This window comes from Syngnathus scovelli, chromosome 17, assembly GCF_024217435.2.
Source record: "Syngnathus scovelli strain Florida chromosome 17, RoL_Ssco_1.2, whole genome shotgun sequence".
Lineage (NCBI taxonomy): Eukaryota > Metazoa > Chordata > Actinopteri > Syngnathiformes > Syngnathidae > Syngnathus > Syngnathus scovelli.
In genome coordinates, this window is record NC_090863.1 from 8369167 (window position 1) to 8392136 (window position 22970).

At 42.8% G+C, this 22970-nt stretch overlaps 2 protein-coding genes across 5 annotated transcripts; one reads left to right on the plus strand and one right to left on the minus strand.

Moving 5' to 3' along the window:
* Positions 1 to 890: 890 nt before the first annotated feature.
* LOC125985124 (rap guanine nucleotide exchange factor 4) lies at positions 891 to 16026 on the minus strand. 3 transcript variants are annotated; one of them, XM_068648605.1, is made up of 33 exons: positions 15887 to 16026; positions 15125 to 15205; positions 14804 to 14952; positions 13867 to 14120; positions 11339 to 11481; positions 11187 to 11275; positions 10126 to 10272; positions 8216 to 8288; positions 7781 to 7836; positions 7080 to 7186; positions 6892 to 7013; positions 6601 to 6784; positions 6422 to 6506; positions 6221 to 6281; positions 6070 to 6146; positions 5695 to 5841; positions 5445 to 5539; positions 5275 to 5360; positions 5120 to 5198; positions 4739 to 4889; positions 4571 to 4659; positions 4460 to 4487; positions 4309 to 4384; positions 4097 to 4243; positions 3932 to 4029; positions 3740 to 3865; positions 3417 to 3595; positions 3252 to 3342; positions 3124 to 3174; positions 2975 to 3062; positions 2852 to 2916; positions 2288 to 2342; positions 891 to 2208 (listed from the first exon to the last, which is right to left on the minus strand). In XM_068648605.1, exons 4-33 carry the CDS (start codon positions 13932 to 13934, stop codon positions 2081 to 2083), a joined length of 2991 nt encoding a protein of 996 aa, XP_068504706.1. In that variant the 5' UTR covers positions 13935 to 14120; positions 14804 to 14952; positions 15125 to 15205; positions 15887 to 16026; the 3' UTR covers positions 891 to 2080. The 3 variants fall into 3 exon arrangements, with proteins under 3 accessions (XP_068504706.1, XP_049603655.1, XP_049603656.1); XM_049747698.2 differs by having other exon boundaries at positions 14804 to 14992; XM_049747699.2 differs by lacking the exons at positions 10126 to 10272; positions 11187 to 11275; positions 11339 to 11481; ... (2 more) ...; positions 15125 to 15205; positions 15887 to 16026 and adding an exon at positions 8864 to 9036.
* LOC125985118 (neurabin-1) lies at positions 15908 to 22956 on the plus strand. 2 transcript variants are annotated; one of them, XM_049747671.2, is made up of 20 exons: positions 15908 to 15994; positions 16253 to 16393; positions 16500 to 18093; positions 18362 to 18494; positions 18581 to 18701; positions 18848 to 18952; positions 19067 to 19157; positions 19249 to 19368; positions 19475 to 19528; positions 19898 to 19998; positions 20238 to 20366; positions 20474 to 20570; positions 20626 to 20686; positions 20758 to 20894; positions 20965 to 21188; positions 21264 to 21329; positions 21407 to 21626; positions 21728 to 21826; positions 21967 to 22158; positions 22503 to 22956. In XM_049747671.2, exons 3-20 carry the CDS (start codon positions 16621 to 16623, stop codon positions 22722 to 22724), a joined length of 3645 nt encoding a protein of 1214 aa, XP_049603628.1. In that variant the 5' UTR covers positions 15908 to 15994; positions 16253 to 16393; positions 16500 to 16620; the 3' UTR covers positions 22725 to 22956. The 2 variants fall into 2 exon arrangements, with proteins under 2 accessions (XP_049603628.1, XP_049603629.1); XM_049747672.2 differs by having other exon boundaries at positions 20968 to 21188.
* The last annotated feature ends 14 nt before the right edge of the window (positions 22957 to 22970 follow it).

A 22970-nucleotide genomic window follows, 5' to 3' on the forward strand; every position in this document is an offset into this window, starting at 1 on the left:
GCATGGTGTTACATTGCCTTGTAGTGGAGAGTAGTGGAATTACAGCCAATGATGGCGTGAGCGACCTTAAAGGTACAAATAATCGACGGAGTGTATCTGCAATGGGCTGTCTTCTGCCAGCTTAATTTTTATCTTCCAAGATTCTCCATTTTATCTAAAAAAAACACATACAAATGAGGTGAGGTTTTCTTTAAAAAATTATTACCTGCTATGGCTCGCTAACTTAAAATCACATGCAAAGCTAGTGGGTAGATTAGTCAATATTTATAGTCAAGTAATAGTACTGTTATTTTAGAATAGGACTCAAATATAAGTAAAAAGTAGTCTTCCGATAAATAATTTTATTTTCCAGTGGATGAATGGTGAGTACTTCTGCCACCTCTGTGTCTGAGTTACGGTTTGCTGCGTGCACTCTGCAGCAGACTCACTGTTCAAATATGGTCAGTGGCATCCAGGGCATTCCTTCTTCCTGGATGAGTGTGGCTATATAAAGCTCTCTCTACACTGCGTGAGTGCACACTCAAACACACACACACACGAACTCCCAGACCATAACGTGACAGACGGTAAATCAGTTAGCAACTAGCACATATACGCCACCCTACCTCACAAATTGCGGCGTGCGGTACTCAACCCGACAGGAATGACCCCGTGACATCAGCAGGCAGGAAAGCCGTTTGACATCACTGAGTCCGAGGGGCTGGTGAGATCAACTGTGGAGGATTCTCAGTGGTTATCACAAGGAGGTCTCACAATATTATTGTTATAATATAATTATCATTACATTTGCATCATGTAGGGCAAATTCACACCAAAAGAAGGTTTTACCTGATATCCAAATGTTGCTTGAAGGTCTGCTGATGTCCAAAAAAAAAATGATTAAGTCACGGTGTCTGTTAAATTAGCTATTTTTATTAACATGTACAGCACAGATACCAGCTGCTCATGATGGAAGCAAGCCACCGGGCAGTTCTCGATACACACCAACACATTGAAAGCTCCTGAGATCAAACGAAAAAGAATCACAGTTGTCAATATCACACTCAAAACCTACACACGTTAGAAAAAATAATAATACAGACGGAACACAATTGCAAGGGTTGGCAAGATTTCTCCTGAAATGATAAACTCGACACAGACAACTGACTTTGGAACAGCAACATCACCGAGGGCTCGTAAGAGTTTTGTGCCGAGGCAAAAAATTAACTACTGTGACAAATTCAATCGCTTTTTGAGCACCACTTAATTTGTTATGAAAGACATTGACACTCATCTAAAGGGCACAGAGATGCTACGGATTCCCCGTTTGTATATTGATAAATATCTAGATAGGCTAATTGTTAGGGGTGTGCATCTCTCCCAAAAAATCTTTTTAGGTATCTCGATACATGTGGTGCGACATGATTCAAAGAGGATTCATTTCGAAATGGATTCTGTATGCTATGCTAAAACTATGCTAGCTTTAGTTCAAAATATGATTTGCGTTAACCGTTTGTTAGATATTTAATTCCCTTCTGTTTTATGCACCAGTTTTAGATTAAATGTCAAATAAACTGTGTGAGAAAGCCAAGAATAGTAAATCGGTTTTAGGAACTGTGGAAGAGAGAAAACTGCAATAAAAAGCTCCCTCGATATTGAGATCAATGGAGTTGACTGTACCGAGTATGGTGATTAATAAATCGAGATTATACTTCAGTTTGGCGCATTTGAAGAATAAAAGAAGCATTAAAGATAAAGAACTGGGACAAAATCTAACAAGAACTTGGAGCACAACATTGCAGGACACTCTGATAGAAATCCACTGTATAGAACACCGAGCTTATGAAGTTCACTCATGCAGGATATTGATTTAAGTTCTATACATGACAGTTCTATCTAACAGGTCCCGAAACAGTAACAACTACAACAGCCTCATTTTTGCCTGAGGCTAAGACACGGCGATAGGAAGAGGCCTTTAATGGCACGGTATTTGTCCTATGAGTTGTCAAAGTCACTGTGTGTTGCTACTTAGCGCGCAGTTGCTGACGCGTCCGCTTTGTGTGTAGTCACGAGGAAGGCGACGTGGTGAAAGATTCGAAGCTCATGTCCGCCGAGGCTCCAGCCTGTAGGAGAGCTGCGTCAGCGCCCTCTGGTTGTCGATCACGCAGAGCTTCCTGACGTAGCCTCTGACCTCCGCCTGATTCTTGTTGGGTTGGCAGATGTCGGGATCTAAAACAGAGAAAGTGATAAGTACGTAGATTGCTATTTAGCAAAGAAAAAGGGGAAACGAGAAAATCTAAAGACTTACTGAAAGGCTGGCTCCGACAGTGCCTGACTTGCCGGATTGTGTTTGCTATAATACGCTGATGAAAAGGGAACCCAAATGTCATTAGATCTTGTGAGTTGACATGTAAATTTTTCCAGATATGAACCATTGTTTTCATCGGTGTGTTTATCAACAAGGTACCACTTAACAGCTTAACACGGTACACGAAACATTAGAGTCAATGACCAGCAAAACTTATTTGAACACAAACGGTGCAGCAGAACATGTAGACAGATAATACTCACAGGCATACCGTAATTTTCGGACTATAAGACACACCGGACTATAAACCGCACCAGCTAAAAGTCGTGATTCTGGGTTCAAAATTTGCGAGAAAAGTCGCGGCTTATAGTCCGAAATTTACGGTATATTCTTTATCCTCTTTGAAAAACAACTCGTAGCTTACTCGGTCATTTACAGTTGTGGTGAAAGTTGTCTTTATTTTCTAAACATTTGATTGCAACTGCTTCAGTACTTGTTGATGAATGACAACTTTTTGTGAGTCATGTCCAAAATTCATTAAGGCAATACGAATATCGTACTTACCATTTTCTCAAAATTCACCATGCTGTCAATGAATGTCTTGTTCCCGTCATGCGTAAAAGTCATATCTGCAATGAAACGAGTGTGATAAGATACAAAACAAAATGGGCCGTCCAAGAACGCTACCTTTGAGTAGGAGGGGCATAAATGGAATGATTGGCGGCTCAAGCTTGGTAACGGTTAGTCGGTAGGATCGATGGTTTCTGGATGGGTCCTGAACGTAAAACGTAAGATCAAGGTCAATTCCTTATATTGACATGAATAGTCAAACTCACCATCATGCTCTCAAATTCTGCGTAGAACTTCTTAAACTTGGTCGGCAGCTTCTGATGAGGGAAGACGTAACAATCTGACAGAACTGTGTGGTGAAACTGCTCGACGCCAAGTATGAATTGATGTTTACCTCCCATGTCTGACTCAGTCTGCTTACAGCAGGGTTGCTCATGCCCATGATGATAGCAAAGAACGAATTCAAGTTCTTGAACTCCCGACAACTGCAGACAAAACAGAAAAATAACTTTTTTTCATTTCTCCCATTTGGCAATTCGGAGATGTTCCTCCCACTCACTGCGCGGCTATCTTGATGAACTTCTTGAGGAGTTGGACCCTCTTACTGAGCTGTCCACAGAGGCACACCTCGGTGACCACCCATAGCTGAACTTGGTTGAACCTTCGCAGGAAAAGGTCCAGGTTGGCTGTGGTTCTTCTGAAGCTCTGGCGGCCGAAGGTGTGATAGAGTAGTTCGTGCTGTGGGTTGTGTGAAGATACCAAGCTTTGTGAAGAGCAATAAAAAAATCACTTCATATGTGCACGTGCAATACAGCTGATCATTGACTGAGCAACTTTACTACTTTCCTATTTTGACAAGCTCTTTTATGTACTGTGCGGTACCTCGTGCACACAGCTGAAGAGCTCCCAGTCAAACATTGTCATTTGATAGGCGAGATCCTTGGAACTCATCAGCTCAAAAGTGGACATTGAACCCGCTGAGGGTCCCTCCTGCTCTGTGAGAGGAGTCTGATACAAAGATGGTAGAATCAGCAAATATCAATACTTGCCTCCTCGTTATAATTCCAAATTTACCAGATTACTGAGTTGTTCTCGCGCGCAGGCGAATAACCTCCCGTTGATACTCAGAGTCGAAAAAACCGACACATCATTAGGCTTCAGGATTTGTTTCTCTGTGAAGCAACACATCATTTCGTTAAATCACATGTTCTTGTGTCGCGTCTCGGCTTTTTTTCGTACCGCCGGCAGAACTGAGGTGAAGCAACACGAGCTCGTCAGTGGAACCGAGTTTGTCGGCAACTGCGCATAGAACTTCTCTGCCCGTAGCTGCCACGGCAACTCGGATGGTGGTGTAAGTGTGGTCGCTGCAGTACACCTTCAATAGGACTAGCACAAAACGCAAATTAGGATAAATATATATTTTTTTTTTATCCAATCTCACAGTCACTTACTGTCATCTTGATTTCTAATGGCCTGTTTCTTCTGCAGCCTCTCCTCCCCGTTGCTGAACTGCCGTATTAAGGTCTTCTGCTGAATGAAAAAAAACACAATCAGCTTATACAGCACCACCATTCCGCCTACACATCTTTGAAATAGACTCGCCTTTTTCGTGGCCTTGGCTTCCTCTGAACTATATAAAACAGACAGTGTTGCGGTTTTAACGGAATAAATTAAAGCTGTGGTTTACAATATCACAGACTTTAAGATACGTACTGTAGTTTGACAACTTTCTCTAGGTCAGGAACCAGGTCTTTCAATGCTCTGAGCATCCGTGAATCATTTGATACACTACTAAGCAACTCCTGTGGAGAAAAGAAGAACAACATGGATGTCTAATTTAAGTCTCAGAGTGGTTTGCTCAAGTCAGCATGCCGTTGCTACCTCCAGGAAAGAAATTGCAGCAGGCTCCTCCTGTAGGAGGTACGTGTGTGTGTTAGCCCAGCGCAGAGCCAGAATGAGAGCCCTCCTCTTACAGTTGAGCGTGTGCTCCAGTCTCTCCTGTTCAGAGCCGGGCGGAGAGGCCGCATGGTAGGTGCATACCAGGTTAAAGATAAAAAAAATAATAATGTAAAAGGCGGAGGAAGTAGATGACAGACCAAGAAGAACGTCCCTATAAAATTTTCCCCATTAAATTGGTTAATAAAATCAATTTCTGTTAAATAATTGGATATTTCAAGATTAATTAATTAATTCACAAATTTAATTAATTCAAGTGTAAAGAGGCGGACAAAGGTAGAGAACATGGCAAGTCGAAAAGGATATTGTGCCATGAGAAGAGGGCACAGCTGGCTGTTGGGCATGAAGACACAGTGCATGAGGACAAAATCGTCCACTGCTGGGTCTGAGATAAAAAGAGAGCAAAAATACAGGAAGAATTAGAGGGTAAGAAAGAAGAAAGTAAATCAATATTTGCCAACCTGGTTCACTGTGATGTATGTCCATTCTCATGGTCTCCAAAAAGTGCTCAAGAATCTTCTCTGGAGTGCCTGAGATCACAGTGTACCTAAAAAAAATTAAAAAAAAGTCGATAATTACAACTCTCTCAGGAGAAGGAACAGTAATATATTTAAAAATAAAAAATCTATACTTAATGCTTCCCAGGGTGGAGGCTCGAGGACTCTTCTCTAAGACCAGCACAGCTTGGTCATGCTCTTTCAAACGCACCGTGTTGGCCTCTACATCCTGCAATTAAAACACAATTAACTACTGTATTTAAAATGTAGGAGCGCTTCTCTGCCACTAGGGGGAGACAAACATGTGTTATCACGATTAGTAAAACAGAAAACCAAAGCGCTTGCTGTAAATGAATCATGTCTATGTAGTTATGATCCACGTACCCTGAGAATCCTGTTGAAATCGTCCTTGTCCACACGAAGGAAGTGGCAGTTGTCCTCCCTCAGGACAATGGAGGCAGCGCGAGGTGAATCAGTAACCAGGGCCAACTTTCCAAAGTCGTCACCCTCGTGGAGTGTGCACACCACCCCCTGACCCAAACACACATCGAAATTCACACAATATTCCAAGAAAAAAGGAGCTGGAAAACTCACAAGTGGGATGACTCATCGAAACAAGTGTGCACAGTGGATGCAAAGCGATGTGTTGTGTGAATTTGCCTGGAAGCCATTTCCGGGCGATGGCATGATTGAATTTAGAAGAACTCAGCCAGTGTTCTTCAGACACTATCTTGATGGTGACAGATGCATTTTACCCACCTTGCCATAGATAACCACGTTAACGGAGCCCTTCTGGATGATGTACCACGAGGTGCCCTCTTCTCCTTGGTTGAATACTGGTAGAAGAAAAATCCACGTGTCACAAAAAGAAGGGAAAGAAAGTGAAGTCCACAGCAAAGCGTGCACTTACACACAGTTCCAGCTTTCGCGTGTGACTCGAAGATGACGACACTCGCCAGTTCCCTCTTCACCTACAAGTGACAGCACGGAGGAAAATCAGAGGGGTCGGCTTACTCGGGAGAGAAGTGGAGAAAAGCACTGAGCTCAAACTGTCTTTTTAAATGCCTTGATTCATTTTTTTTTTTTTTGGTCATCACAGCGGTTGACTCACAGTGTTGGAGAGGTGAGCTAAGGCCTTGATATGAAGCAACTCGTCATAGATGATCTCGAGGTCATCGCCTGTCCTCTGACCAGGCCTGCACACACACGCACATGCCGTCAAATCTTATTTAGCCGTGACAGAGGCAGCTCTCCATCTCCATAAAGAAGGTTTCATGCTTTGTCACTTACGACTTCCTGAGGATCATGCGTAGCAGTGCATCAGGTCCAATCTGAGCGAGGAAGAGGATGGTCTCTGGCAGTTCCTCTTCACTCTCCCGCTTCTCTTCCTCACTAGGCAACGGCGTGTCCTCTTCCTCGTCGTCGAGAAAGCGGTAGAACAGGTACTTGTCCTGGAAGCCCAGCTCCTGGTCCACTAGACGAGGAAGCCAGAAAACAAAAAGCAACCCTCGGAGCATTTATTCCAAAGTTCCTGTGCATAGGGGAAAAACTAGCGATAGAGGATGAGAGAATATTGGCTACCGTGATTCAGCACCTGATCTTCGAGCAGAGCCTGCCACATGCCGACAGCATGGGAACGGGTCAGAACACATGCACTCTGCAGTACAAGCCAGTCCACCAGTTCTGTGCCTACACAGCATTGTCTGCAAGAAACCACATGAGCATCCAGCAAAGAGAAGAAGATGATTCCACATTTTGGATACAATCACCTGTATGTCTTGAGGTGGTATTTTCTATCTCGGATCATGTGAGGGGCTCTGGACAGGATGGCGTTGCGGAGAACTTTACCCGCTCTCTGGAGTTTCTCTGTGGGAATCTATAGAATACCGGAAAAGGAAATATGAAGGAGATTACTTCTAGTATTTCTACAACATCTACAATATAAAAATTCAAAGCTTGAGCTTGGTTCAATCACTCATTTCACAGGTGTTTAATGATCAAGCCAGGGCGGAAGTCTGTGCTGTGCATGCACGGCAGCCGGAAAAAAAAAACCTGTATCTAAAGAGGCAGATGTTCGTACGCTCACACCACCACGCTTCAAAGCGACAAAGGAAGATGCACTAATTGGCCCGATAGGATCTTTCTTCCATGTGCATGTATTAACTAGTATTAGCATAACTAGAGAGGATCACAGTGGTGAGTCATCACAGGTTTCTGCTCGGAGAACACACACACAGACACACACCACTATTCTGGCATTCTAGTTCATTTGCAGACATGAAAGTATGCAGTGGTGCACAATGTTTCTATTTTTCCACCCAGTAAAATGTCCCCATGTAATCCTAAAAAACCAATGATAAATGGCAAACAGCATATTTGCCCTTGGGGAAGTCAACATTTCCAAGAATCGATTTATTTGTGAATCAGGTGCTCCTTGCAGACTTTAAAGCTTGAAACATTGAATAATTACCTTATTGTGAGATTTGTTTGCAGAGTCTGAGTTCATGTTGTCTTTGTCTGCGGCTCCTGGAGAGAAAACCATATTGCAAAATTAATTAGTTACCATCCATGGAAATTAACAAGAGTGGTGACTTGAGATACAGGCATGAGCTACTAGGTGTTATTGCCACTCCAAGTCGAAGTTTACTATCAAACAAAACATTAAACAAAATTACATTTGTATTTAAAACAAGAGCATAAAACGGGAGATGAGTTATAATGTATCCATATCTGTATTACACTGCCCCCTGTTGGTCAAAGCATGCATATCAGGAGGGGCAGCAGCAAATGCTCAATTTAATGATGTCATTAATGCATGTTTTTAAATATGTACAATCTGCTAATTGTCTGTTTCAGAACATATTACATTTTTGGTAGTGTATTACATCATCATCAGTTTACTCACTGTCATTGTTGGATCCACTCTCCATTGCCCCATAAGGAGGAGCCAACAGTCCAGCCAGGCTCTGACGATGCTTCTGCACATCCAAAAACACACAAGTGGGTCTCATTACATTTGGTTTACCGATAAATAAAAACATTTCAGCAATTCCATCACATCTGTATCCAAGCAACAGATGACTCAATGAAACTACAAAGCGACATGTTTTGGATATATTTGCGATGCATCGTCATTCATTCAGCGTGTAGCATCCACACGCTTGTCGAACAGACACACACAGACGGCACTATGTCAAAACAAAGCCCTTTGTATAGCTGAGCCGGTTTAGATGCAGAACTGTTAGCGTTACAGTAAAATTCACTTTGAATGGGTCGATGTTTTTCTTTTTCTTTAAATGCCTTAAACTATGTTTGCACGTTTACTTTTAAAACAATCTTTTAAGGGTTTAGGCTTGAATGTGTCACTGCTCCTTTCGCATGGTCATTACCAAGCAACGCGTGTATTCTGAGAACACAGACACACGAAAAAAAAAAAAAAATAGCGGCAACATCTGTCAGAGCACACACACACACAGACAGCAAATTTGAGGAACTAAAACAAGCACAACCAAAATGACAAACACGACAGCTACAGGCAATAATTCAGACTCACCTGAGTAAACAACCTAATTTCATCTAAAAGTGAAAAACCGAGCCCCCCCCCCCACCCACGAGAGCTGGCCAGTGCTCCTTCACGCTTTACACACAGCGCCTGATTGCATCGTACGTCGCACAAGCTGCTCGCCTCCCTCCTCTCTCTCGCTGCCACTCTCCCGCCGTGACCGAGCCAAGAACCCGACCGCTTTTCTCTCCCAGGTTACCACAGTGATCCGAGTCTTTCTGTTACCGAGCTACTCCGGAGGGTGAAGAGGAAAGAAAAGAGGAAATGAGGGTGAGGAGGATGGAGCCAGAGGCCAGGAGAAAAGACAACACAAGAGAGAGGAAGTGAGGAGGACAGATAGATGCACACGAATAAAAGACAAAATGCGTCCGTCCATAAACACTCCTTTGAGTCAAGTCGGACATCAAGAACAGCATTCTACATTTCCGTATCTTGCTCATTCCTGTCATTTCTGCTCAGAAAGAACGGTGGCATCAGTGTCGCTTTCTTTTATTCCGCCTTCAAACAAACACATGACTGCCTTCATCCTGTTTGTGAAACAAACACACGGGAAACACAAAGAGCCTTTTTGCAACGACTTCAATAAGATCAAAACCAACACAACCTCGGGCTGCCATTGCTGCTTTATGGACCAAAAATAGGCGGCGCAGGAGCGGACTGACTAAGTGCACACACCAGCTGAAAAACTAGTCGTGGCCTCATGACCAACTTTGGTCTCATATCACAAAGTGAGAGCTAAACTTTTACTATGGTGATTAAATTTCAGAACACTTTTGTTCCATAAATGACAAAACCATATTGTTATCGATACACTAATATGGCAATATAAATATCATAGAGTGAAGAACTTCCAATATGAGAGTCTTGAATATGCCAATGTTAGTAAAATTGCATAACTTAGTGATTTAGAGGGTGCAAGTTGACAAAATGGCCACTCGCAGCCTCTCGAATGACTACAGTGAATTTATAGCTAGAGAGGGGCTGCTCTGGCAAGGACAAGCGACCTTGTGAATGGAGCAGCCTCAGGGAGGCCAAACTTCAACAAGGAGGCCCGCAGGGACCCTGCGACTACAATGCCCATAAAGAACAGCAGAAAGGAGCAGCTTCACATTTTCACACAAGGTATGTTTACAAAAGTCAATCTTAAATAACATAAAACTAAATAATTTTCATTAACAGCATAGACGGTTGTCCAAACATGGCTTCCACAAGCATTTCGAACACATCCGGTCTTGCATCCCACCCCATCTCACCTCCCAGAGGGTCTTAAACTCCCTCTGTTCAATTCGAAGCAGCTCGCTGGTCTCTCTGCTGATGATGGTCGCGTGACGCGGCGTGTTGTCCAAGATGGACTCCCCGAAGGCGGTCCCGATCCCCAGAGTGCAGATGGTGACTGCATCCTATAAACAAGAAAACACAACATGTTGAGCAAAGATGTTTTCATCGTTTAAGCGCATACGCACTCGGACAAATTAATACGAGGTAATTCATGCAAATGTATTCACGCATGAGGGACAGAAAATATGATTTTACCGTAAATATCTCTAGGTGCTAGACATAATTGGAACGCTGAGAGGCATGCACAGTTTCATTTTCTATTCTGAAATTATCCTGAAAGCTATAGAAAGCTGTCCAAACTGTCATTTCAAATATAGACACTGAATCTAGGCCACCAAGTGGGTTGCATTCATGAAAACAACCATTTAAAATGGACGGGCTTTGTTATCGTAGCCTTTTACTGGAACAAATCCTCTTACTCTTCTCTCATGTGTCAGTCCTCAACTACAACTAGAAAATAATCAAAGCGCTTCATTTTTTTCCCCACACAGCCTTATCCCTAAATTGGCTTAAAAATTACCGTATTTTCCGCACTATAAGGCGCACCGAATTATAAGGTGCACCTTCAATGAATGGCCCATTTGAAAACTTTGTCCATATATAAGGCGCACTGGATTATAAGGCGCACCTTCAATGAATGGCCCATTTTAAACTTTGTCCATATATAAGATATATACATTTGGCCCGCGGTCCGGACTTTGGACACGCCTGCTGTAGTGGCTCAATATTGGTCCATATATAAGGCGCACCTGATTATAAGGCGCACTGTCAGCTTTTGAGAAAATTTGAGGTTTTTAGGTGCGCCTTATAGTGCGGAAAATACGGTAATATGCCCAATTTTCCCTACTTTAGTTCTCTACATATAAGAATAAAAGTTGAAGTAGCAGGCACAAAAATAATAGTAAGTAGAAAAAAAATCATTTTGTATGCGTGGTGGCAAAATGTGTTAGCCTGTGAGCACTACGTTTTGTGTTACCTGATGATTAGCAGTTTCGGACACTTTGACATCTAGAGAACCGGACAGAACCGCATACCAACTGGTCCCGATGTCTCCCTGTCGAAACACTGCAACCGCAATAGTTGATGTTAATCTATGATGGTTGCATTTATATTTGCTGTTTTACATACATGTAATGCCTTTCTCCAGACATTCATAGAAGGCACAGGTGCAGATCTGCACCAAGAGTGGAGGTGGAAACTTGGTGAAGGCTTTAACCTCTTTCAGTCTGGTCAGAATGATATCCACATCCTCTCCCGAGCGCTCCGAGGGCCTAAACAGAAAAGACAAGCGATGTAAGAAGAAGCCACTTTGTCAGGAACAACGTAACAATTTAAATACTCTGTATGTATTGTCTGAGCTCAACCAGTAGGGAGCTGCGAGCATTCCTTCTCATCTCAGACCTCCCAGTGGGTGTTGATGTAGGATCTCGTTTAAGTCCTGCTTCTACTTCTAATGCTCTTAATTGTGAGACATCTCGTCGAGTTTGATCAGAGCGCCGTTCTGCTCCACAATTACGGCGTCTGAACGAGCGAGTACGCTACGTCATCCATTCACTTATTTTTTTTTTCCTTGCCAGTGACTCATCCATGCATGTGTGCCTTCAACAACTCCCTTTACTCTCCACCACCAATGTGCACTCTTCTTTTATCAATCATGAAAAAAAGGCAGAGACTTTTTTCTCCCTCAAGCACTCCATTACCGCCATATTCTCTCCTACCTCCATCCATTACTACTAACCCACCACAAGCTCTTCCTCCATTAATGTCTGCTATGCAAGCTCGCAGGCAAACCAGATGATTCTTCCAATTCCCACACGCATGTATAACACGTTTGCGTCCCCAAGCAGTTGTTAGTCCTCAAGGGAGGCACTTGCAAATCGCAGATTCCGCCAAAAGGGGCTGAGGTGGACTGCAACATCTACCGTGAGCTTAGAGACATTGCAGCCGTGTTTTTTTTTTTTTTTTATCCGTGACTCACCCTTGCACCGTCTTTGGTGCACAGACAGAGTAATGCTCCTCGGTGGAGACAAGGGTTAATGCTTAAGACAGGTGGCGACGGAAAGGAGAACCGCCGCTTGACTTCTCAGGGTCGAGGGTCTCGTAGCAGCGTCACCTTTCGCTTCACATCAAATAACAGACTTATGGTATTCCATGAAATTGTTGTTACCAGTCATTCAGATGGTGACGTTAGTTCCAAGTCAAACACTGTAACTGTAGAAACTTGTTCACTCACTTCTCCCAACAACCATCTGTGCCACCACCAACCCGTGAGACTGCAAGCAACACTGAATACAAATCAGTATAAACAAAGTTGTAAAAAAAAAAAAAAGTCACACATCATCCAATCTGCCACTTACTGAATTCCATAAAACAATCTGTATTGTGCAGCATTTAAATATTTGTTATGCTGAATTTAATGCAATTTTAAGCTTGACGCCCCAAAATTAATCAGATCTTATCTCATTTTTCACACTCAGTTGCAATCATTGTCTACAAAGGCATATATGGGAGGTCACTTTTTAACATCTGGAGTCTTGTCACTGTCTTCCTCCATCAGTATTAGTGTAGATGAAATGCTACCAAATGCTCAGTTGGATTGTTATTGAATAAAGAAGGGAATGAGTGAGAATCACTGAGTGATGAGATCTTCTTCAATTAGATCTCACCAGCAAGCCTGCCTTCACTGCTGTCAGGAAGACTCTATATACCATTCAAAACCAGGATGAAAACTAGTAACTTGCTAAAGGAGAACATTGCAATTTTCTATGAATTAATTAAAAAAAATCATATTTGTCAAACTGATGACCTTCCATTGCCACCTAACCTCTTCCCCACAGTCAATCACGATATCTCGACGGTGACCCTAATAAGAATAATCACTATACAAACTGTATGGGTGGATTATTATTATTTTTCTCATGACACAATGTGTGCTGGTTGCAGCATTTTACACAGATGATGATGATGACAAGATGGTTGGCTCACGTTGCTAATGGTAACCTAGGGATGTGTCGTCTGTCGGGTGTAGGTGTGAGAGTTGTGGGTTGCATGTCTTTTTTTTTTATTGTTTCAGGTATGGACAACCTCCAGTGATTACTGCTTAGCACTTTTGTTTTCTTTATTTTAATACCAATTAGGCAGCATCAATTGGGTGGTCAAGAAAGGGGGGTAGGGGGGGAGGTGTCAGCAAAAAGGGCTGATCTCAAATGAGACAAAGATGCTGACAATAGAAAAACAGACATAAAATGCTTGAATGCTCTTAAGTGTGCACCCATAAGTCTTCTATTTTGTCTCGGGCATAAAACCATGTGCGTCGTGCAACAACGTGTGCAGTGCAGTATGCTCCTCCTCGAAGCCGCCACCTCACCGTAGAAGACGCATTATTAAAAGAAAATATCAAGAAACATGTGGCGTGCATATCCGCCTTTACTATGACTGACAATGCGCGAGTTATGCATTCCAAGAGAAATTAAATCCTGCTAGCCAGGCGGATTTCATAGCACAGAGCTACATTGCACACACAAGGCGATCGCCGGTACTGATCAATCACAACGCTTCGGTTCAATGAATCAGGCCCCAGGGGTGGAGGAGGGTACCGGGTAGACCTCGATCCCCGCCTCGGTGATTGACGCGCGGCGTAGGACGGTGCCACCCACCTCTTGTCCAGACAGCAAACCCACTCGGGGGATGGAGATAAATTGGGGGACGTTTGCACCGCGACCATCCTTGTCCTCCACTGCCACTGTGATGCTCGCTTGGGATGCTACCCGGTTGTCGGTTAATATATGCGAGCTGTGGCTGCGGCCCCTCCCGCTTTGCCGTACGCAGCTGCACACTGCTGTGCTGCTGCACGACGCCGCTGCTTTTTCAGAGCCGTACGTGCCTTGTCAGTCTTGACTGGGGTGGGCAGCTGGATGGCGTCAAAGAAAAAAATATATATATATAATGCAGTAAAGGAAAAGCCATCAGATATAAACGCCAGTCATAATATTAGGTACACTTGCATATATATAATGTGATGGAAATCGGGCATTGAAATGATTATCAGTGTCAGAACATTTAATGATGCCATATTGTCAATTTGTCATGAAATAGAACAGTTTTGTTACTCTATGGAATACTGGCAGTTGTAACAAACTACAAATACTTCAAATACTTGGGTAGATTTTTTTGATTATTTATTTTTAAATGATTTTTCCTCTCTAAAGTTAAACACGTTTACCTCCATACTTTCTATTCATTATTTATTTTAACTGGGCTAATTTTTCCAACAAATTATCACAGCAACAGATATATTGCCTATCCATTGCGTTAAGATTTTTTTAATTGTTAAACTGCTAATTTAAAGATTATATAATCCAGAATATTCAATGGCAAGAGGAAGTAACTCTGCAATGTTGAGTAAACATGACTGTGTCCATTATTTTTTTCCCGACAAGACCATGTTTATAACCCGCCATCTCAATTGCTCAACGCTTACTGTTAATAATCGACACTTTTGCTATAATTTACATTCACACCCATCTCAATTTATTCAAATTTCTTCTAATACTTCATTTATTTTCCATCCCTTCCCTCCCTCCTTTGGTTCACCTCATTTCATCAACAGCTTTTTCATTGGCCACTATTAATATCATCTAGGTCCCACTGCCACCTGGGACATTGGTCTCCATTCAGATCCAGGTCACACTGAGTGAAACCAGTCTGCTTTGTGTGGCTCAGTCCAGTCCAGTGGAGTCCATCTGCCACACAAGTTCGCGTCACACAGACACAAGAAGTATACTGTACCAACACAGGTGAGACACACACACGACACACACACACACACACACACACACAAAGTAGGTCCTGCATCACTGCTCTTATTTGCCTCACATGCACACATGCAGGTTACCAGTATCTGAATGCACTAACCTCCATTGATGAACACAGGTGGGTTTTCATTCTCTACGAATATCACTAGATGAAAAGAAGCTGACCGTCTCGACGGGGATGCTGCAACACAAGTAAAGGTAAGTGGACGTACAATATTGCATTGCTGACAATTTATCTGACGGTATTACATTTGTATGGTAGATGGATGGATGGATGGATGGATGGATGGATGGATGGATAGATGGATAGATAGATAGATAGATAGATAGATAGATGGATAGATAGATAGATAGATAGATAGATAGATAGATAGATAGATAGATAGATAGATAGATAGATACATACATACATACATACATACATACATACATACATACATACATACATACATACATACATAGATATACACATAGATATACACATAGATAGATAGATAGATAGATAGATAGATAGATAGATAGATAGATAGATAGATAGATAGATAGATAGATAGATAGATAGATAGATAGATAGATAGATAGATAGATAGATATAGGTACATAGATAGATAGATACATACATAGATACAAACATAGATACACATAGATACAGATACACATAGATACACATAGATACAGATACACATAGATACAGATATACTACATATACAGTATATAGATAGATACATATGTATCTATTTATCATTTATTTATCCATCTCTTCATCTATATGGACGAAGAGATGGATGAATAAATGCCCCCGTGTTGGTACCCATTCGTCATCAGTGTGTCACAGTTACTGGAGTCGTTTACACAGGATTACCTGGGATTATCCATTTACAGTATTTAGAAGCATGAGTCGCCATCTGTCTGTCTTGGTCGTAGAGTGAGGGAGACACCTTCACATGACTCCGGAGCGAGAGCACTCACGGTAAGACGTAAAAAGATTTTACTCTAGAGTTTTGAGGAAAAATGAACAAAACAAAACATTGAGTTAGCCTTAAAATGAGCGCGCTTTACAGGAAATCAAAATGCTGCTTTCATGACGGTCGTCAACTCCGAAATCCACACATTGACGTTCGTCGGGAAATATTTTTTTAAATGCAGGGCTATAATGCATTTAATTTGACAGATAATGTGTCAAATGAAATACTAAGTATTGTTTGGTATATCTTTTATAACATTACAGGAAAGGGAAATATAAATTTGGCAATTTCCCATTGTTAGTGAACGCAGCAAACAAGGTAATTGAAATCTACCTGCGTGGAGTGGGTTCTTAGTTATGCTCGACGACACAAACGAAGAAAGTCACTCATCTTCCTACTGCTCGGTGAGTAAAGATCTCGTGTCCTTTTTTTCACTTTTGTGATTACAGTTAAAAGTACAATTAGTATTTTGTGCTTTTAACGGTTTCCTTTGTATCCATTTTGCTTTAGAATTTGAAGTTCTTTGAACTTCTTGCACATCATCTGATTTTACCGGCATATTTAAAAAACATCTTCTCAAGATTTACTACCAATTAGTTTCTTCTAACTTCAAGTGGACCTTCATATCCTCATGATGCGGACAGACCACAAAGGCCGAAGTGCCTCTCCTCACAGGATTTCATACGAGTCTGACTTTCGTGCCATTAAATGTTCATTTGACAGTGGGAGCAGCCTAAAGCGTGGCTCCAGGGTTGCCTCCTCCCGGTGTTCTAGTGTGCACCATTCAGGTCTACCAACCAGCCTCTCTGATCCCCTTGTGACCGTCCACAACAGTGGCCGAGGGAGAGCCAACAGCACCAGAGGAACTAAACTTAGGGACAACATCTTCCTCCAAATGGACAGCCAACAGCAGCTAAGACAAATTAGTGACTCGGGGCAGTGTGGTTCTAGCACCACGGCCCTTCTTTCTTCTCAGAATCCTAACATGCAACTCCAAACGTCTCAAATTTCCACCACCAGACCTCTCTTCATTGGCTCCGCCTGCAGCATTTCCACGCCTGAAACCTTCTTACAAGATAAACCAGGCAGATCAGAGGAGATAAAGGACATAGACAGGGTTGCTCTTGCACAAAAATTCTCAGTGACCAGGAAATTGTTTGAGACCAAAGTGACGGGAGCTGATAGTGGAGGACAAGTGTCAAAATGCTCTCGAAGCAAAGACGAAAAGGATAGCTTGGGTGAAGACAAAGGCACAAAAGAACACCTCATAAATATCTTCTTACCTACTACAACAACAAGCCTTAAATCTCTTACATCAGATGCCCTCAGTGGGGAATCAATTAAATCTCCTTCCAGCCCTGAGGAGCATGGACGCACCCCAGCGGGTGAATCCAAGGAAGTGGAGGCCAATAATACGGCTCTTGACTCGAGCTTGACCCCTGAGGAGCCACTCAGGGCAGAGCTTGTCCATGTGGATTCATCGGAGAGTGATGATTGTGAGGATAAAGAAAAAAAGAGGGGGGCTTTTATTCTTAATGTTTCATTTGAAGACCTGGTGGATGATGTTTTTGAAGATCCCATTTTGGAAATGTCAAATACTTGCTTGATGGAACTCATCGCGAGAGACTGCAGCTTCATTGCAGACAAGTACGAGCAGGTGAACGAACAATGTTGGGAGGAGCCGAGCCGACGTACTGACAAGCCAAGAGAGGAGCGCTGCGACATGGGTGAAGTTTTGCAAGAAAATGCAGACAAAGAGATTGTTAAGAAGACGTGCAGGGAAAGTGAAGTTGAAAAGAAAGCTTGTGTGACACCTGAGATGCAGGAATGTGCCAATGCGGTGCCACAGGAAAGCGGGAGAGAAGAAGAAAGCGGCGAGGGACTAGTTGACATCAACGGAAGCAACAAAATGCTTCATTGCGGGATGGAAAATAAAAATTCAGAGCGGGAATTCTGTGCGGAGCGTGTGGAAAATTCTCTCCACGCAGGCAACGGGCTTTCATTAGAATATGAAGAAATTCCCGGCATTCCTAAACTGTCTGACCAAGATGATGACGCAGACGGCCCAAAGAAAAAAGTCCGTTTTTCCTCAGCACCAATCAAGGTGAGCAAATGTTTTAAGATTTTTTTTTTTTGCGGCATCTCTTGCTTGAGAAATGCAAGCCCTCAGCCATGTTTGTAGTGGAGTGGAGGAAAGACAAGATTGCACATGCTTCAATCTGTCAGAGTTCCGTTAAAATATAAGCACTGTGCTCTGGTGGTTTACACAGTATTAAATTAGCTTGATTCTAGAAAAAAAATGTAAAGCTAATTCAAACATAAATTTAAATAATGAAATAATGTTTTTTGTTCTGCTCATCTTTGTCCTCCAGGTTTACACCACTTACTGCAACGCAGAGTACAATCGACGCAATGACGATATCGACCCCGTGTCCGCTTCGGCCGAGTATGAGCTGGAGAAGAGAGTAGACAAGATGGATGTTTTCGAAGTGGAAATTCAAAAGGGTTTGTCTTTTCCTCTGCCAGTTCTAAAATGATATGAAGCCTTACTGTACGGTCTTGGGTTTTTTTTTTTTTTCTCTCTCTTCCAGAACATGATGGACTGGGCATTAGTATCATCGGAATGGGGGTAGGAGCAGACCAGGGGCTGGAGAAACTCGGGATTTTTGTCAAAACGGTCACTGAAGGTGGAGCAACACATAAGGATGGAAGGTAGGGATTTTTTTTTTAAGACACTTCCAGCCATGCGTGTTACGCTAACTACTTGTGTAATTATTTGAACATGATAACGAACTGAACTTTGCATAATTTATAATGTGCCCAATGGAAACAAAAAAAGTATTTATTTTGATTTTTAGGATTCACGTGAATGATCAGATTGTGGAGGTGGACGGTGTGAGTTTGGTGGGAGTGTCGCAACTGTTTGCAGCCACAGTGCTCAAAAATACTTCAGGCCTGGTCAAGTAAGTTTTTTACATACTAGCTTCTAACTCAGCAATTTATGCTAACGTTTTTTTTTTTTTGGCTTGCAAAAATATCCTTACGTGCAATCAATTTGATTTCTGCTTCACCATAAGGTTTCTGATCGGCCGAGACAAGGAGGGTGTGGAGAGCGAGGTGGCACGCTTAGTCAACGAAAGCCTGGAAATGGAGAAGGCGTCACAAAAGGTTCATTATGTGCAATATCATTCCGAATCCCCCAGAAAATAAGATGGAGGGGAATGGTGTGAATTTATTCTCTTATTGCGGCTCATAACAGAGCACGAGGACGAGTGGGGATTCAGAAACTGATTTCGACATACCTGAGGATGAAGATGAAGAGGACGTGTCTGTACTGTCGTGTCTGGATAATGACCAGCTTTGTCTCAAATACCAGAAGGTAAAAAGTTGGATAAGGGGAGATGCCAAATTTCTGCTTCCTAATATTTGTAAATGTAGCTGGAATTTTTTTTGTGTTACACATTTTTTAATTGTCATCTTGATAGCTTCAATCCAAACTGCAAAGGAGAACAGCTCAACTTGAAAGTGTTCGAGAGAAGGTAGGCCAATCAATCGCACAATCCAATGCTCATGTTGGTAAACTTTTACATTTGTCTGACCTCATTTTAATGGCCGGTGAGATGGCTCAACGTGGCATAATTAGGACACAGGGCACCTCTCCATGTCTGCTTCTTGCTGTGGTAAAAATAGGAACGCGATAAAAAAAACTGTCTTTCCGCTATTCGCCCGCGGAACATCAATGAGTCTTTTATTTGGCGTTTTCAAAGTCTCAAAGTAGGAAGAGTGAGCCAGTTTGCTAAAAATATCTCTTTGGGCATTCGACTGATGAAGAGATAAGTGTTTCCCTTTGTGTATTGGATACGCCATATGCTGAGCACATCACTAAACCAATGTTGTTCTCCTCGTAGTTAAAGGCGTTCGAGCAGGAGAAGGCGAGATGGGAGAGCCAGACGGCAGAACTGCAACAAAAAGTGGAGGATGGAGCAGACAAAGTTGACAAGCTTGAGAAGTACAATATGTCCATGATTTTGTCATGTCCTGAATCAATTTGCCTATTTTGACCCTATTCACAACACAAACTTCCGATACTGTTTTTGGACTTAGCATTAGCGTTGATGCTACTGTTAGAAGACGTCCACGAGTCGTCACTAATATTTTGTGATGGATCATAGTCAGCCCAGTTAGAGATTGTGAAGTTGTACCGTACATGACTTATTGTTGTTTTAACAGCATCTCTGGCTTTACTAGGTATTGGCAAGAGGCCCAGACACTCTGCAGGGTTGTGAGCCAGCGACTGGCTGATGCCCAGAGCCAATCAGACAGCCTGGAAATCAAATACAACAAGGCCAAGAGACTGCTCAGAGAGTACCAGAGCAGGTAATCGTTTAATTCCTCTCTATTAGCCAGTTAGCTCTGGACCGCACTGCACTGCACGATAGTAAGCTGTCTCGTCACTTGAGGGACTCGACTCTTAAATGACTCAGGGAGGAGGAGGCGGATGCCAGGGAAGCGGATTTGCGCAAAAAAATGGAGGAGAGAGACAACAAGCACAGGGAGACTGTTGAAAGGCTTCAACTTCAGGTGGGGATAGTTTCCTAACATTGCACAAATAGTAAATATGACGTACTCCTTTCAGTTGGAGAGGAAAGAACCGAGGACGGCAGGGACACCTCTTGATGTGGACTCATCAGTCCCGGGTAGGCAACACCTAACGTACTTTGACACTGACCACCTTAAAACACAAAAGTTCGACAAATATGTGTGTCAGATCCAGAGTGGTACGTCGCAATTCCCAACACAGAGCGACTGGACTGCAGTGCGCATATAGCGCGAGGTCAGCTGGCCCAGAAGTTCAAACGCCATCCACCCACCCGAGAAAAACTCAGGAAGAGCTTCAAGAACGAGGTGCGAGGTTTAAAACCCCGGCGGGCAGCAGTTAAATGTCATCCCAATGATGCTTCCCGTTGTCGCCAAGCAGGAAGAAGGTCAAAAGCCACAGGAGAGCCAATCGCAGTCCGAAGGCATCGTACAGAGGAGCAGCCAAGTTGAACTTTCCAGTTCTTCCCCTTTCTCAGTCAACAGTCCCGACGACGCGTCTGTCTTCACGCCGCCGATTTGCATCACTGACACCAACGCCGCTGTCAGCACCTCCCAAATCAAATCCTCCAGGAAATCCAAAAGAAAAATGCCTGACTTCAGGTCCGCTAAACATTTTTTTTTCTCAATATGAGACCAGACATATTTAACTTTTCGGAATGTGATGTTGCCGTGCAGTGGCCTCCGTAAGTCTCTGACCAAGCGGAAGAATGAAAAACTGCACAGAGGGTCCATGAACAGCAGGTGGGGTTGATCTTTGCCATCCAAGTCTTGACGGTGCTACTTGAAGAGCCATACAACAAATCTCTCAATCTGTCCAGGGCGTCTTGTGGCGACCTGGTGGACGAGCCAGCTGAAGTTTCTTCATCGGGCTCTGTGACCTCCGTGCCCTCCTGCTTGCCCTTTGGCTGGTTTGCCGAGCGAGGGAAGGAGAAAGAAAAACAGGAGGAAGGGGAGAGGAAAAGAAGCACCATAGAGAAGATGCGCTCCCTGTCCAGCAGCAGTTTGCCTTACTTGACCACCTCCGGTAGAAGAGATCAGGTATGAAGAAAACATCGCTAACATGCTAGCTTGCGGGACATAGTGGGCAGTAAAGAAACCAAGATGGTTGGCAAGTCTTTGAAGGTTTGTGTTGGTTCCAGAGTGTTGGCTCTGCCATGGATAGCTTCAGCATGAGGGATCACGGCTCTAATCACTCTCTCCCCGAACACGCTAACACCTTCACCTTTGTGTCCACAGAGGTACGGCTTTCCTTTCCTCCCTTTGCCTTGTCCGCTTCCCGCCTCCTCGCACATTGCTTGATTGCACTTTTTCTCCAAAGATGATCTTGTTGACCATCTTAAACTGCAGTTTCCTTTTTTTGTGTGCTCTGTGCGACCAGAGCTTAGATGATGACACTCTGCCGATTAACAACAACAACAACCAGTGGCAAAGTCGACCTGTGTTGGAGTGGAGCAGCCAGCAAGTGTGTCTGTGGTTGGCGGCCGTCAACATGGAGCAGTACACGATTAACTTTGCAGCCAGAGGAGTGGACGGGGCTCTGCTGCTCAGCATGGACACTGACAAACTCAAGGTAATGGGTATTAAAAAAAAAAAAGTATAAATGTATATTGAAAACATCAGTTACCTAATTTCAAAAACATTCAAATTCATTTTGATTGTCAAGAAGTCTTCTAAAATTGTCGTTGCGACCTAAAGCTGAGTATTTTTTTATTTATCTGCCAATGACATAAATATTTTTTTAAATAGCATTTTTTATTAAACAATTGTTTATAATTAATGATTATTTAACAATTAGAGAGGGGGAAAAAAAACATACGGTGTCTTCAATTGGGCAATGGCCGTCCTCTGGTGGTAGACATTTTATTAGGGCAAGTTGGTGCAACGTGTTACATCTTGCTTCCCTTCTGTTCCAAGGCCATGGGCGTGTGTCAGAATGACCGCGCGTCCCTCAAGAAGAAGCTGAAGGAGATGAAGAAACGGGAGGATAAAGAAGAGCGAGGAAGAGAGAAAAGGCGCAAGGAGTCATCCAAGCAAAATGAGAAGAATTTTGCCATTGAAGGTGTGGTGATTGAGAACACATCTGCTCTGGAGTCACGACATACCGGAAGAACGGCGAGGACCGAGTCGCTCCTCTAGAAGAACTTGTCTCCAGAACTTGACGTTTCCACCAGCACGGATGTACATTTGCACCATCCCACTCACAAAAGGATGATTTAAATTGGCATTTCCTTAAGGACGTTTTTTTAAAATTATGCAGAACACCAACAATTTCACATTTACAGCACTTATGCAAATGTTTTTATACTTTAAATTATGTATGAATTTTAAATGTCTTTTTTTTTAAATAAATAATGCTTTTAAACGTTCAGCTTTAACTTGAAA